This window comes from Sapajus apella, unplaced genomic scaffold (genome assembly GCF_009761245.1).
Source record: "Sapajus apella isolate SASKATOON/1434 unplaced genomic scaffold, GSC_monkey_1.0 scaffold139, whole genome shotgun sequence".
Lineage (NCBI taxonomy): Eukaryota > Metazoa > Chordata > Mammalia > Primates > Cebidae > Sapajus > Sapajus apella.
The window spans coordinates 2,774,144-2,786,318 of record NW_022437079.1 but is presented as its reverse complement, the minus strand read 5'-3'; the positions used below and the strand labels follow the sequence as shown (position 1 = coordinate 2,786,318).

At 57.7% G+C, this 12,175-nt stretch overlaps 1 protein-coding gene across 1 annotated transcript in view; it reads right to left on the bottom strand.

Moving 5' to 3' along the window:
• The window catches only part of KIF7 (kinesin family member 7), a 25,137-nt gene extending 13,186 nt beyond the window's left edge, over window positions 1-11,951 (bottom strand). The window contains exons 1-12 of the mRNA XM_032263890.1: window positions 11,865-11,951; window positions 10,481-10,487; window positions 8,990-9,341; window positions 6,762-6,962; window positions 5,997-6,390; window positions 5,317-5,854; window positions 4,668-4,784; window positions 3,913-4,140; window positions 2,982-3,109; window positions 2,432-2,547; window positions 2,114-2,263; window positions 4-130 (exon numbers count right to left, since the gene is read on the bottom strand). Coding sequence (XP_032119781.1) covers window positions 4-130; window positions 2,114-2,263; window positions 2,432-2,547; window positions 2,982-3,109; window positions 3,913-4,140; window positions 4,668-4,784; window positions 5,317-5,854; window positions 5,997-6,390; window positions 6,762-6,962; window positions 8,990-9,317 — 2,327 coding nt within the window. The 5' untranslated portion in view covers window positions 9,318-9,341; window positions 10,481-10,487; window positions 11,865-11,951. The remainder of the gene's footprint in view (window positions 1-3; window positions 131-2,113; window positions 2,264-2,431; window positions 2,548-2,981; window positions 3,110-3,912; window positions 4,141-4,667; window positions 4,785-5,316; window positions 5,855-5,996; window positions 6,391-6,761; window positions 6,963-8,989; window positions 9,342-10,480; window positions 10,488-11,864) is intronic.
• Between the last annotated feature and the right edge of the window lie 224 nt (window positions 11,952-12,175).

The window sequence follows — 12,175 nt, the reverse complement described above, 5'->3', positions numbered from 1 at the left end:
GGCTCCTTGCCCTCCAGCTCCCGCAGCTGCCTCTGGCCTTCACTCAGTTCAGCCCGCACCCGCTCTGCCTCTTGCTCCAGCTCCCGGATACGCTGGCTGTGCTGGCGGTTCAGGGCCTGAGCTGCCTTTCCTGGAAGAAAGTGGGGCCATCAGCACGGGCAGCCCTACTCCACCAGGAGAGCCAGCTGTTGGTCCCCCAGGAAGGTTTCCCAGCCCCTGGACACCTGCGTGGGTTTCACCAAGTACCCACCTCTGTACCACCAGTACCACAGCTTATTATTTTTCTTCAGCTCACTGTTTATTTTGAGATGGAGTTTTGCTTTTTGCTCAGGCTTGAGTGCAACAGCGCAATCTCAGCCCACTGCAACATCCACCTCCCAGGTTCAAGTGATTCTCAAGCCTCAGCCTCCCAAGTAGCTGTAATTACAGGCACCTGCCACCACACCCGGCTAATTTTGTATTTTTAGTAGAGACTGGGTTTCACCATGTTGGCTGGACTGGTCTCAAACTCCTGACCTCGGGTGATCCACCCGCCTTGGCCTCCCAAAGTGCTGGGATTACAGGCTTGAGCCACCACACCCGGCCTCAACTCACTTTTTAAATGACCCTCATCCACTGCAGTGGCCCAAGGAAATTACAAATTAATTATTTTTATTTTTACCCAATGCATTCTATAATCTGAAATCTGTATATAATTAAGCCTCTAGAACTAACTTTCATTTGCAGGAAATCTGGAGGACAAAAGAATGAGTTAAATGACACCACAAAAAAGCAGACAAACCCTAAACATGTGTGGTTTGGGATCTTCCGCAGGATGAATGAGAGAAGGGAGGCGTGAGACCTCAGAAACAAACACCGTCGGCCCTCTGTATCCGTGGGTTCCACATCCAGGGGTTCAACCAACCACGGCAGAAATCATATTTTTCTAAATGAATGGCTGCATCTCTATTGAACAGGTACAGATTTTTCTTCTCATCATTCCCTAAACAATATCGTATAACAACTATTTACACAGCTTTTACGCTGTAGTAAATATTGTTAAGAAATCTAGAGCTGATTTAAAGTGATTGAAAGGAAGATGTGGGTCTATTTACTACGCCTTTTTCGAGCATCCACAGATTGGGGCATTCACAGGGTCCTGGAACCAATCCCACACGGATACTAAGTGACGACGGTATGATGTGTGTGTGGAACAGGTTTGGAGCCTGATTCAAGCAATCCAGCTACAGACAGACACTGCTGATAATGGAGACAATGTGCTTCTGCTCTGGGCATAAGAGGACGTTAGTTCCCTTAGGTGTGTTGACAGTATTATGGTTAGGTAAAAAAAAAATGTCCACATGTTTAGAGCAGCACATTGGGAGGTATAGGCAAGAAAAGACAGGAAGTCTGGGGTGTCCTTCCAAATATTCAGCAAAGAAAAGAGGGAGAGGGAAACAAATGTGGAAAGATCTTGGTAACTACTAAGTCTGGAGGATGGGACTCATGGTACTTGCCTCTCTTATGTCTCATTGAAAATGCTTATGATGAATTTTGTAACAAATTCATCCACTATTAAAATAAAAACACTCAACTGGCCACCACCTAAAATTACTCCTGCCCCCTCCTTCACTCATACTATCAGTCATAGACACAACACAATTTGGGGACTCTGAGCCCTCCTTGACACTCACTGTGTCTCCCAGGACTGACAGATACTCTGCCCAGCACAATGGCTGAAACACTGCAGGCACTTGATAAAGAAGTGCAGCTTATCAAGAGCTATTCTAAGCTATTCAGATGCATCAGAGGAGGAAGAGGAGGAGCCACCCAGGCAGACCTCACACCTGTGCAGGTTGAGTGGGACTCACTGCCTTCACCTGACATGGGGCTGCTGACGAGGGCCTGAATTACCTGACCTTTGTAACAACCCTATTCAGTTAAGTACAACGACTATCCCCATTTTTGAGATGAGAAAACTGAGCCACGGAGGGGTGAAGCTACTTGCTCAGGGTCACACAGCTGGAAGAGGCTGAGCTGAGTATCAAACCCAGGCCATCCGGCCCCACTCCTAACCACCTCACTGTTGAATTCTGTCTACAACAATGCATAAGTAACGATGCCCACCCCTCACCTGTGCAGACCAGCTCGCCAATGAGCTCCTCCTTCATGCGGATGTTGATAGCCAGCTCCCGGATCTTCTGCTGGGCCTGGGCCAGCCGCCACTCCGAGGCCATGGCAGAGGGGACCTGGCAGGCCTGAACCCGGGCCTTGCTCCCAACTGCTGCAACAGGCAGCCTGTGAAGGTCGCTGCCCCAACTGACAGTGGGGGACACAGAGGAGTGGAGGGCAGGGGCTGCCAGGGATGGTGGGCAGACTGTCCCGGGGTGGCCGGCCCAGGACCGTGGTGGGGGAAGGAGAGGAGGCCCTCTCTGAACGCCACCCAGCTTACCTCTGGACCCTGGGATGGCTGCCTCCAACTCTTCAAGGCAGAGCTCTGGGGCCCTCCTGTCTGATGGACTCCCTGGCTGGGGCCCCGCCCTCTGGATGCAGTTACTGATCCCATTTCTGCAGGATGGAAGCAGGAGGCCATGCTCCTCCCCAGCCCCTGCCCCAGCCCAGCCACCCACAGGCCTGGAGGGAGGAAGAGAAGCCACTGGGTCTCCATCTCCCAGGGTTGACAATCCGAGGCTGTGAGTCTGGCAGAATCAGGAGATCAAGGGCAGAGTTTTTGGAGGTGCAGGGCAGCTGGAGGCACAGAGGGCCACCCTGGAGACAGGTCAGGAGGCCTGGGCCCACCCTGTATCACACTCACTCCAGTAAGACCTTCTGGCTCAGAGCCCACAGCTCTACCCCAAGGGCTGGCTAGAGCAACATGAGGGCACTCTGGGACTCAGAGATTTCCCCACTGCTGTCAGGAGAGGAGACGGTGGGATCCCCAGCCTGCCCAACCCTGGCCCTGAGCAGGCCCTTGTCAGGTGAAGGCAGTGGGTCTCACTCACCTGCGCAGGTGTAAGGTCCGCCTGGGCGAATCCTCCTTCTCCTCCTCTGATGCAGCTGAAGAGCCACTTCCCAGCCTGTTCACATCAGCCAGCAGCTCAGCTCCAGCCTCCCTGCCATCTGTCACCTGCTAGGGGAGTGAGCCATTTTCCATCCCAAGTCTTCCCTGCGGCACACCCCGCCCTGCCTGCCCTCCTCATGTCTCTGCCTCCTCAAGTCCTGCCTTACCTTCATGATCCAGCTCAAATACACCTCTAGAAGGCTTTTCAATCTCCAGCTGTGGCGAGAGCTTCCTTCCCTCCTCTCCCCTCCCGCCTGCTTTGGCTCCCATGATACCTAGTACTGCTCAGGTGACAATCTGCCCTTTCTACCTTGTGTACAGATCATCTCCACCCAAGTCCTATCTCACCAACAATTCCCCGCCAGAGTGATGGGTGAACATGAGACTTCTGCCAACCCCCAGCTTTGAGAGCCGAGATGACCCAGGCCTAAAAGTCCAGAGGACCCAGAACTTCCAGGCAGAGGAGGAGTAACCTTTGTCCAAACAAGGTTCCCCACGGGGAAAAGTGAACTTGCAAAGAGAGCCATCCAAAGACAGAAGGTGGTCTGAGAGGTGATGAGCTCTCAGTCTGCAGAAGTGTGCAAGGTTTCCACCTGGCGCCAGAAGCTGGAACGCCCTCTATAATCTCCCCATTCCAAGCAATCTCCAGTTATCCCGGGAAGGCCCCGTGGCACTGGAGCCTTCTGAGAGGCCCCACAGAGTCATTCAAATCTTGGCTCTTCCTCTAAGGACACCTGAAAGCAGACTCCCGCATCTCACAGCCAGTCCCATGAAAGCATGAGTGGGGACGCACACCCCAGCACCCCTTTGCCCCTCCCGGAGCCTGCCCAATCCAGCAGGCCGTCAGACACCCAGCCTCGCCCTCTCCTCACCTCTCTCCTGTGCTCAGAGCCAACTTCATCTCCACAGAGGCAGTCAGGGGGCACCATGCCCAGCACATGGCTGTGGGCGACCCCCAGGGGAGCTGTATGAGGCCGAGGCAGAAAGGACCCGGAAGGCAGGCCCGGCAGCAGCCCAGGGGCCCCCCAGCCAGGCCGCACCAGCTCTAACCGCAGCCGCAGCTCCACCATCTCCTCCTGCTGCTCACGCAGCCGGTCGCTCTGCAAGACATGGTCCAGGTGCAGAGGAGGCAGGAATGCCCTGACACGCAGGAGTGTAGGAAACTGAGGAACAAGTCTGAGGCCACCCCACACCGTCTCTGGGCTAAAACTGAGGAGGATCAAATACTCCTGACCACCTCTCGTTCCTCTCCTCTTCCCGCCACCCCAACAACTCTGTAAGATATCAGACTCAAATTCACCCCATCACAAGCCTGCCCCGCCAGCCCACCACCTCCAATTGCCGCCACCAGAGGGCGCCAAGAGCAATGCTGAGCTGGTTCCCCAGACCCCAAGGTCCCACGTGCTGCCCTCCAGTCCCCTCTCCCGTCCAAGCTCACACCCAGCAAAGCTGCCCTGCTGGCGGTCCTGAACCCCCGCCCCCCCGCACTGTTCTGAAGATCACCTCCACACTTCCGCTCATGTGCGCCTTCTGTCCCTACACCCCTCCCACCCTGAGAAACTCAGCTCTGGCTTCCCTCCACCCTCCTCCGGGAAGCCTTCCCTGCACTGTGAATTGGGAGCCGCACCTGCAGCTTGTACTGCTCCATGGCGTCCTCCAGTGCAGCCAGAAAGTCTCGGTTCTCCTCTTCCAGCCGCGCCACCTGGTTCTGCAGGGTCAGCAGCTGCGGCACCCCCTCATCCTCCTACAGGGCGGGGAGAGAGGCTTCAGGGGCGGGGTTGACAGGGGGAGCTGGACACCTGGCCTCTTCTCCTCTAGCCCTGCTTGTTACCTGCTCTTCCAGGCCCTGCCTGCAATGGGAGCTCCAGACCTACTGGAGGGGAGCATACCCCAGACCCCAGCGGGCCTGGGTGCCCTCTGCAAGCCATTTGGGCCATCTCTTGTAATTATCTATCGTGTTTGAATTAATAATATCGCCCCTATTACTAGTAACAATTCACTGCGTCTTCACCAGCATGCTAGGTGCATGTTTTTCCCTCAACCCTACAACCTCCCCACCAAGAGATGGGTGAGACCTCCGGTCATCCCTATTTTACAGCTAGAGACCTGGGGCTGGTGAGGTTCAGGTGGTGACCACGGTCATCAGCAGAAGTGACTGAATCCTGAACTGACCTGCTGACGCGCGGGAGGCAGGGGCACGGCGGCCATGTTTAGACCTTCTTCCCTCCTCCCCACTCCTCCCCATGGCCCACAACCATAACCTGTCCCTTGCTCACCTTTCGCCCGCCGGCCCTCTGCGCAGCCTGGTCCTCGACCGAGGCGCTGTCGATGCCGCTGTCGGGCCCGGAGGCGGAGCTCATGTTGCTGCGCTCGCCCTCCACCGCGCACAGCCAGTCGCGCACCTTGCGGGCCGCAGCACCTGGCAGCCCGGGCTGGGCGTGCAGCTCGCGCAGGAGGCTGTAGGCGGCGTCGGTGCAGGCCCGGTAGCGCGCGCACTCGGCGCCCAGGCGCAGGGCGGCCGCGGCGGAGGAGGCGGAGGCGGAGGCGGAGGCGGCGGGGCCCGGGGCGCGCCGGCCGCGGTGGATGATGCGGGTCTCGGAGCGATGCCGCGGCGGCCCCCGCGCACCACTCGCCGCGTCCTCGGACGGCCGCTCGGCCTCGGGCCGCCAGTTGACGGTGGCGCGGTTGCGGATGTTCTGCGCGCGGCTGGCGTAGTTGAGGGTGTTGAGGGTCTCGTCGAAGTCGGAGGAGGAAGGGCTGACGCAGGCGATCATCACCGTCTTGGCGTTCCCGCCCAGGGAGTCCTTGAGGATCCTGAGGGCGAGCGGAGGCGCTCAGGGGCCGGCGCAACACATCCCGGAGGGGCTCACTGGGGCGCCTGGGCCACCACCCCCACGGGCGCATGGCACCCCCGCGTCCCGGACCACAGGGCACACAGGAGACAGGGGAGGCTCACCGGGTGATCTTGGAGTCGCGGTAGGGGATGTGGCTACCCCGGCGCTGGGGGTCCCCCAGGGCGCTGATGACATTGCCCAGCGCCAGGAGGCTGCTGTTGATCTGGATGCTCTCCTTGAGGCGCTCGCCGGTGCTGCCCGTCTTGAGCACCCTCTCCGAGCCCGCCAGGTCCACAAAATGGAACTTGGAGACAAGCAGCTGGCCGGCGGCGGGGTGGGGCAGGCGACTGGGGGTGCGCCCTCGCTGCTCCAGAGTGACGGTGAAGACAGTGTGCGAGCGGCTGGACAGGCGGTTGAGGTGTGTCGCCCCCGTGTGCCGCGCCGCGTTGCCCATCTCCAGGAGGCTCAGCACCTCGTCCAGGCCCTCCACGTCAACCTCCTTCACCCCACACAGCACTGAGGGCACAGAAGGCTGTGAGCCCCAGGGCAGGGGCCGCCCGACTGACCGGCCAGGGGGGCAGGCAGTGCAGAACCACCTCCCGACCTGCGCTTCCTGGCCTACAGCCCCCTCCCCAGACCCAGGGGATCCTGCCCGTCCTAGTTCGGGCTTCAGGGGTTCCGGCTTCCCAGTGGCCCACCTCAGTGCCTCTTGCTCTGGGTATAGGAGCATTTACTGAACTCAGTGGAGACAGGAAGCTAAAGCGAAACCTCCCAGGGCTTGGGTTTTCCATGAGGAGGCGCCATTCCCAGACAGGTAAGCGTCCCACTCCAAGCATGTGATGTCTCCCTAAGCCCCTCTCTGCTGTGGAGGCCCCGGAGTTCCTCACCAACATTCCCACGCTCATCTTCCCGGAGCTGGATGTCACGGCTGGCGGTGCCCACCTCAAGCAGGTCTCGGAACTCCTCCTTGTACACTTCCAGGTAGGACACATGCACTAGACAGTCAAGCAAGTCGTTCTCATCGATGAGCTTGAAGGCCTCGGCCATGGCCCTCGGGACAAGGCCCTGCTCATCCTCGAGCAGGGAGGCTGGGGAGACACCGTGGGACTTCCTGCCACTTCAGCTGGACATGGCCCAAGGCCCCCAGGTCCACAAGCTCATAGGCCCCTGCCAGAGCTAGAGGATGAGGCTCTAGGCAGTGGCAGAGGCCAGGATGGGACAGGCAGCCTGAGCCAGGCCATGCTCCAGGTGGTCAGGCAGAATTATAAAATTTAAGAGTTGGAAGCAAGCTCTCCTGGTTCAATCAACCCCTTTCATGATGTAAGCATCCCCTTCACTGCATCCTCAACAGATTATCAGATAACCTTGCCTTGATTGCTCCCTGGGACAGGGAGTTCATTACCCAAATCCATGCTCAGTTATCTAAAAGCCTCCTAAATTTATCCCAAGGAAATAATCAGAGGAAGTTCAGAGCAGCACTCTTCCTCATAACTTCAAAAAATGCAAACATCTTAAGGGTCCATCTGAAGATCCAACAGGAGATCTGGCTAAATCAACTATTTCCCATTCACTATGGAATGCCAGGCAGCCATTAAAAAGTTGTGTTTTTGTTTTTAGAGACAGGGTCTTGCTGTGTTACCTAGGCTGGTTCCCCAACTCCTGTGCCCAAGTGATCCTCCCACCTCGGCCTCCCAAACTGCTAGGATTACAAGTGTGAGCCTCTGTGCCTAGCCTAAAAAGTTAGATGGAAGAATATTTAATGATACAGAGAAATGTTCATGATACATTTTTTATTGTTGTTGTGTTTTTGAGATGAGTCTCACTCTGTCGCCCAGGCTGGAGTGCAGTGGCACAATCTTGGCTCACTCCAACCTCTGCCTCCAGGGTTCAAGCAATTCTCCTGGCTCAGCCTCCTGAGTAGCTGGCATTACACACCCCCACCACCATGCCTGGCCAGTTTTTGTATTTTTAGTAGAGACACGGTTTTGCCAAGCTGGCTAGGCTGGTCTCAAACCCATGACCTCAGGCGATCTACCTGCCTCCACCTCCCAAAGTGCTGGGATTACAGGCATTAGCCACTGTGCCCAGCCAATGATACATTGTTAAGAAAATCAAGACACAAAAGAATGTGTATAATATAATCCCATTTTTGAAAAGTAAAATAATTTTCCCAGTGAAAGAAACTAGAACGCTAACAGGGCAGGGGACTTCTGAAGGGCAATTATCAAGTACATTTTATTTCGCGCATATGTTTTGCTGTATTTTCCTAATTTTTTACAACAAAGTATGTTTCTGTAACTGCTATGTGAATGTTTATGCTCCCCAAAATTCACATGTTGAAATCCTCACCCCCAATATGATGGAAGTGTGGGTGGAGCCCTCATGAATGGGATTAGTTCCCTTACAAAAGAGACCTGAGAGAGACCCCCTCTGTGTTCTACCATGTAAGTTCAGAAAAGGAGGCTGTCTACGAGGAAGAAGGCCCTTTGATCTGCTGGTGCCTGCATTTTAAACTTCCCAACCTCCAGAACTGTAAGGAATCCATTTCTGGGAACAAGCCACCCAGTCTATGGTATTCTGTTCTAGTGCACGGAGCACAAGGCAGTAACCTGAGAGAAAGCAGCTTGTGTTACTTAAAAGGAGACCCTTCCTTCAGTTAGCCCAAAGGATCTTTCTCGAAACTGCTCCAGAGCCTGGCTGGCAGCCTCGCAGCAGCCAAGCACGGCTCTTCCAGGACACATGGGCCCATTCCCAATGGCTCCAACTAGAACAGATTCCTGACCTTCCCTAGCCATCCTAGCCACCTCCACAGACACGCCACCTTCCCATGCCCTTCCTCTGCTGAGGTCCCCAGAGCCAGGCAGCATGCCCCATCTCTATGGAGATGAGAAGGCCACTCGCCTCCAACAACCCTCCCTTCCTACCCTGCCCTGCCCAGCCCACAGATGTGACTGGTCCCAGCCTGGGTGGCAGATCTGTGTCTCGGGACTCTACTGTCCCTCTCCCAGCATCCCCCCCTTCCACAGGGTCAGGCAGCAAGAGGACAGGGACAGAAATCCAGGAAGTAATGAAGGCTCCTGAAAGTGCGCACGGGGCCACGAGCCGGGTCACTTACCCACACTGGCTTCCCCCATGGTGTATGTCTTCCCAGAGCCCGTCTGACCATAGGCAAAGACGGTGGCATTGAAGCCCTCAAAGAAGGCCTCAAGGAGGGGCTGGACACAGGCTTGGTACACGGCCTCCTGCCCGGCATCCTCGGCCAGCACCACGTGGAAGCCGAAGTGTCGGTCCCGGCCCAGAGTGACACGGCCGAGCCTCGGCTCCACCTGCAGGCAGCTCTGATGCCCGTACAGCAGCTCCTTGGGAAGCAGGGGTCGAACTCGAAGGGCAACCCGCACCGGGGCCTCTTCAGTCGCTGGCAGCCTCTGGGCTTCCAGCCCCATGTTGAGGGAGGACGGCTCTGGGCCCTGTGGAGAGAGAGAAGCTGTGGCCATCAGCATGTGTGCTCCAGGAGCTGGACTCGCCCTGCAGGGCACTTGAGCCAGACCCTGAAGGGATGGGGGAAGGGTGGTCAAAGTTCAGAACATTCCCATGCCCATCCTGGTGCTCAAAAGCTGCCAGGGCCATGACACATACGGTACCCCAAATAACATGTCATGGCTCCCAGCACTGGGATGATGAGGCCCTAACTCCTGCGCTTGGTACCTAGGGGCTTCAGTGTTCCAGCTACACTCTTCCCTGTGACCCTGACTCCTAGAAAACACACGTACAGTGCCACACCACACCAGGGAACCCTTGTCCCTTACACCTGCTGGGTTCACCACAGTCTCTATCTTTGTCACATCACCCATATCCCCTGCCCCACCTTCAAAAAAGCCAACAGAAGGCCGGGCACGGTGGCTCAAGCCTGTAATCCCAGCACTTTGGGAGGCCGAGGCGGGTGGATCACGAGGTCAAGAGATCGAGACCATCCTGGTCAACATGGTGAAACCCCGTCTCTACTAAAAAAACTACAAAACATTAGCTGGGCATGGTGGCGCGTGCCTGTAATCCCAGCTACTCAGGAGGCTGAGGCAGGAGAATTGCCCGAATCCAGGAGGCGGAGGTTGCGGTGAGCCGAGATCGCACCATTGCACTCCAGCCTGGGTAACAAGAGCGAAACTCCGTCTCAAAAAAAAAAAAAAAAGCCAACAGATCCTTCAAGACCAAGCTGTCACCACCAAATCCTGCCAGTTCCATCCTAAATATCTCTCACGTTCACCTGCTGCTTCCCATTCTGTAGCCAAAGTCCTGGTCCTGGCCGTGGACACCGTGCCAGGATGACTGACCAGCCTTCCCCCTCGTCTCAGTCTCCCTGTCCCCTCCCACAGGGCAGCCAGGGGCATCCTTTTCTTCTTGAAACAGGGTCTCTCTGTTACCCAGGCTGCAGTGCAGTGGCGTGATCACTGCTCATTGCAGCCTCAACCTCCCAGGTTCAAGTGATCCTCCCACCTCAGCCTTCAGAGTAGCTGGGACCACAGACACGTACCTGGCTAATTTATTATTATTATTATTATTATTATTTTGTAGAGACAGTCTAGCTAGGTTGCCCAGGCTGGTCTTGAACTCCTGGGCTCAAGGGATCCTCCCAAAGTTTGGTGATTACAGGCATCGGCCACTGCACTCCAGGGGCATCTCTCAACATGCAAACGCAAAAATCAGGCCCTGCCGCCCGAGACTACTCATCTCCCGGCACCTCCCACACCCAGGCCTTTCCCCCGCCACCCTAACCCTAACCCTAACCCTCTCTCTGCCTGCAAAGGTTGGGTGTTTTCCAGGCCTCATCCGTCGCGGCTCAGGCTGCAGCCACCCTCCTCAGGGAACCAGGGAAGCCCTCCTGCTCTGTGACCCCACCACCACAGGCACACAACCCCCAGTGCTGCCCCACCGGCCGGAGACCACTCTAGTGCAACTGCAGTCACTACGCGCCTCTCCCCCACCTCCCAGACCAGGAGCTGGAAGGCAGAGACCCTCTGGGTTCACTTTGCACTTTGTCACCAGCGCCCAGCACAAGGTCCCACGCTGCCCAATAAATAGTGATGGATAGCCTGGCACGGTGGCTCACGCCTGAAATCCCAGCACTTTGGGAGGCCGAGGCGAGCAGATCACGAGGTCAGGAGTTCAAGACTAACCTGGCCAACATGGTGAAACCCCCTCTCTATTAAAAATACAAAAATTAGCCGGGCGTGATGGCACACGCCTGTAGTCCCAGCTACTCAGGAGGCTGACCTAGGAGAATCGCTTGAACCCGGGAGGCGGAGGTTGCAGTGAGCCAAGACCGCGCCACTGCACTCCAGCCTGAGCAACAGAATGAGTCTCCGTCTCAAAAAAAAAAAAAAAAAAAAAAGTGAGGGATAATCTTCCTCTAAGGCACTTTCCCCGTCCTCCCTCCTCCCACCGCCACCGGCACTTCACTCTTTACCTGGTAGTCTCTCTCAACACAGGAACCTTTCGTTTAATTCAGTCACCAGCCCCTTCTGGGCGCCCGACGCTGAGCGCATCGCAATAAACGGCCTGGCGCCCCGGCGGGGGCCTCTGTGCGCCCCGGCCTCGCCCGAGCGTCCCGAGCCCTGTGCGGTCCTGACTTCCGCGCCCCAGCCCTCCACCCGGCTCCCGCCCCGAAGACCCCGGACAACCCCGCAGGCGCGATCCCGGGCCCGGGCAGAGCCGGGGCTGGAGGCGGCGGGCGCGGGACGGAGCTCCCGGAAAGTTGGAAGAAGTGACTACAACCTCGCAGCCCCGGCGCTCGTCCCTCCTCGCAGGCCGGGAATGCCCGCCTCGGCCCCCCTGCCGGGAAGAGGGCGCCGGCCCGTCAGAGGAAGCGCCGGGGGAGGCTGGGAGCAAGGCTGCGGGCTCCTCGGGCCGGGCCTCCGCGGGGAGGGAGCGCGCGCCCGCACACACCCGGGTCCTCGCTCGCCACCCGCCCCCGCGCCCACACCCACCTGCCTAACCGCGAGCGAGCGGCTCCCGGGCCGCGCAGGCCGGCTCCAGCCCCAGCGCGGCGCGCTCCGATGCCGTCATGGGACCCCCGCCCCCAGAAGCCGCCTCACCCGCAACTCCGCCCGCCCGGGCGCTGGGGGGCGCTGGGGGCCGCAGGCGCCAGCCGGGCGGCGCGGCGGAGTCGGTCCGCAGACAGCGCGGCGGGGCCCTGTGAAGGGACCGGGCCTGCAGAGCGCGCGGCGTCCTCACGACGGCATCGCCTTATTTTCTAGAATTTGCCTCCAAACCGGGCTCAGACCACCCTGTCCTCGGCCCGAGTCAC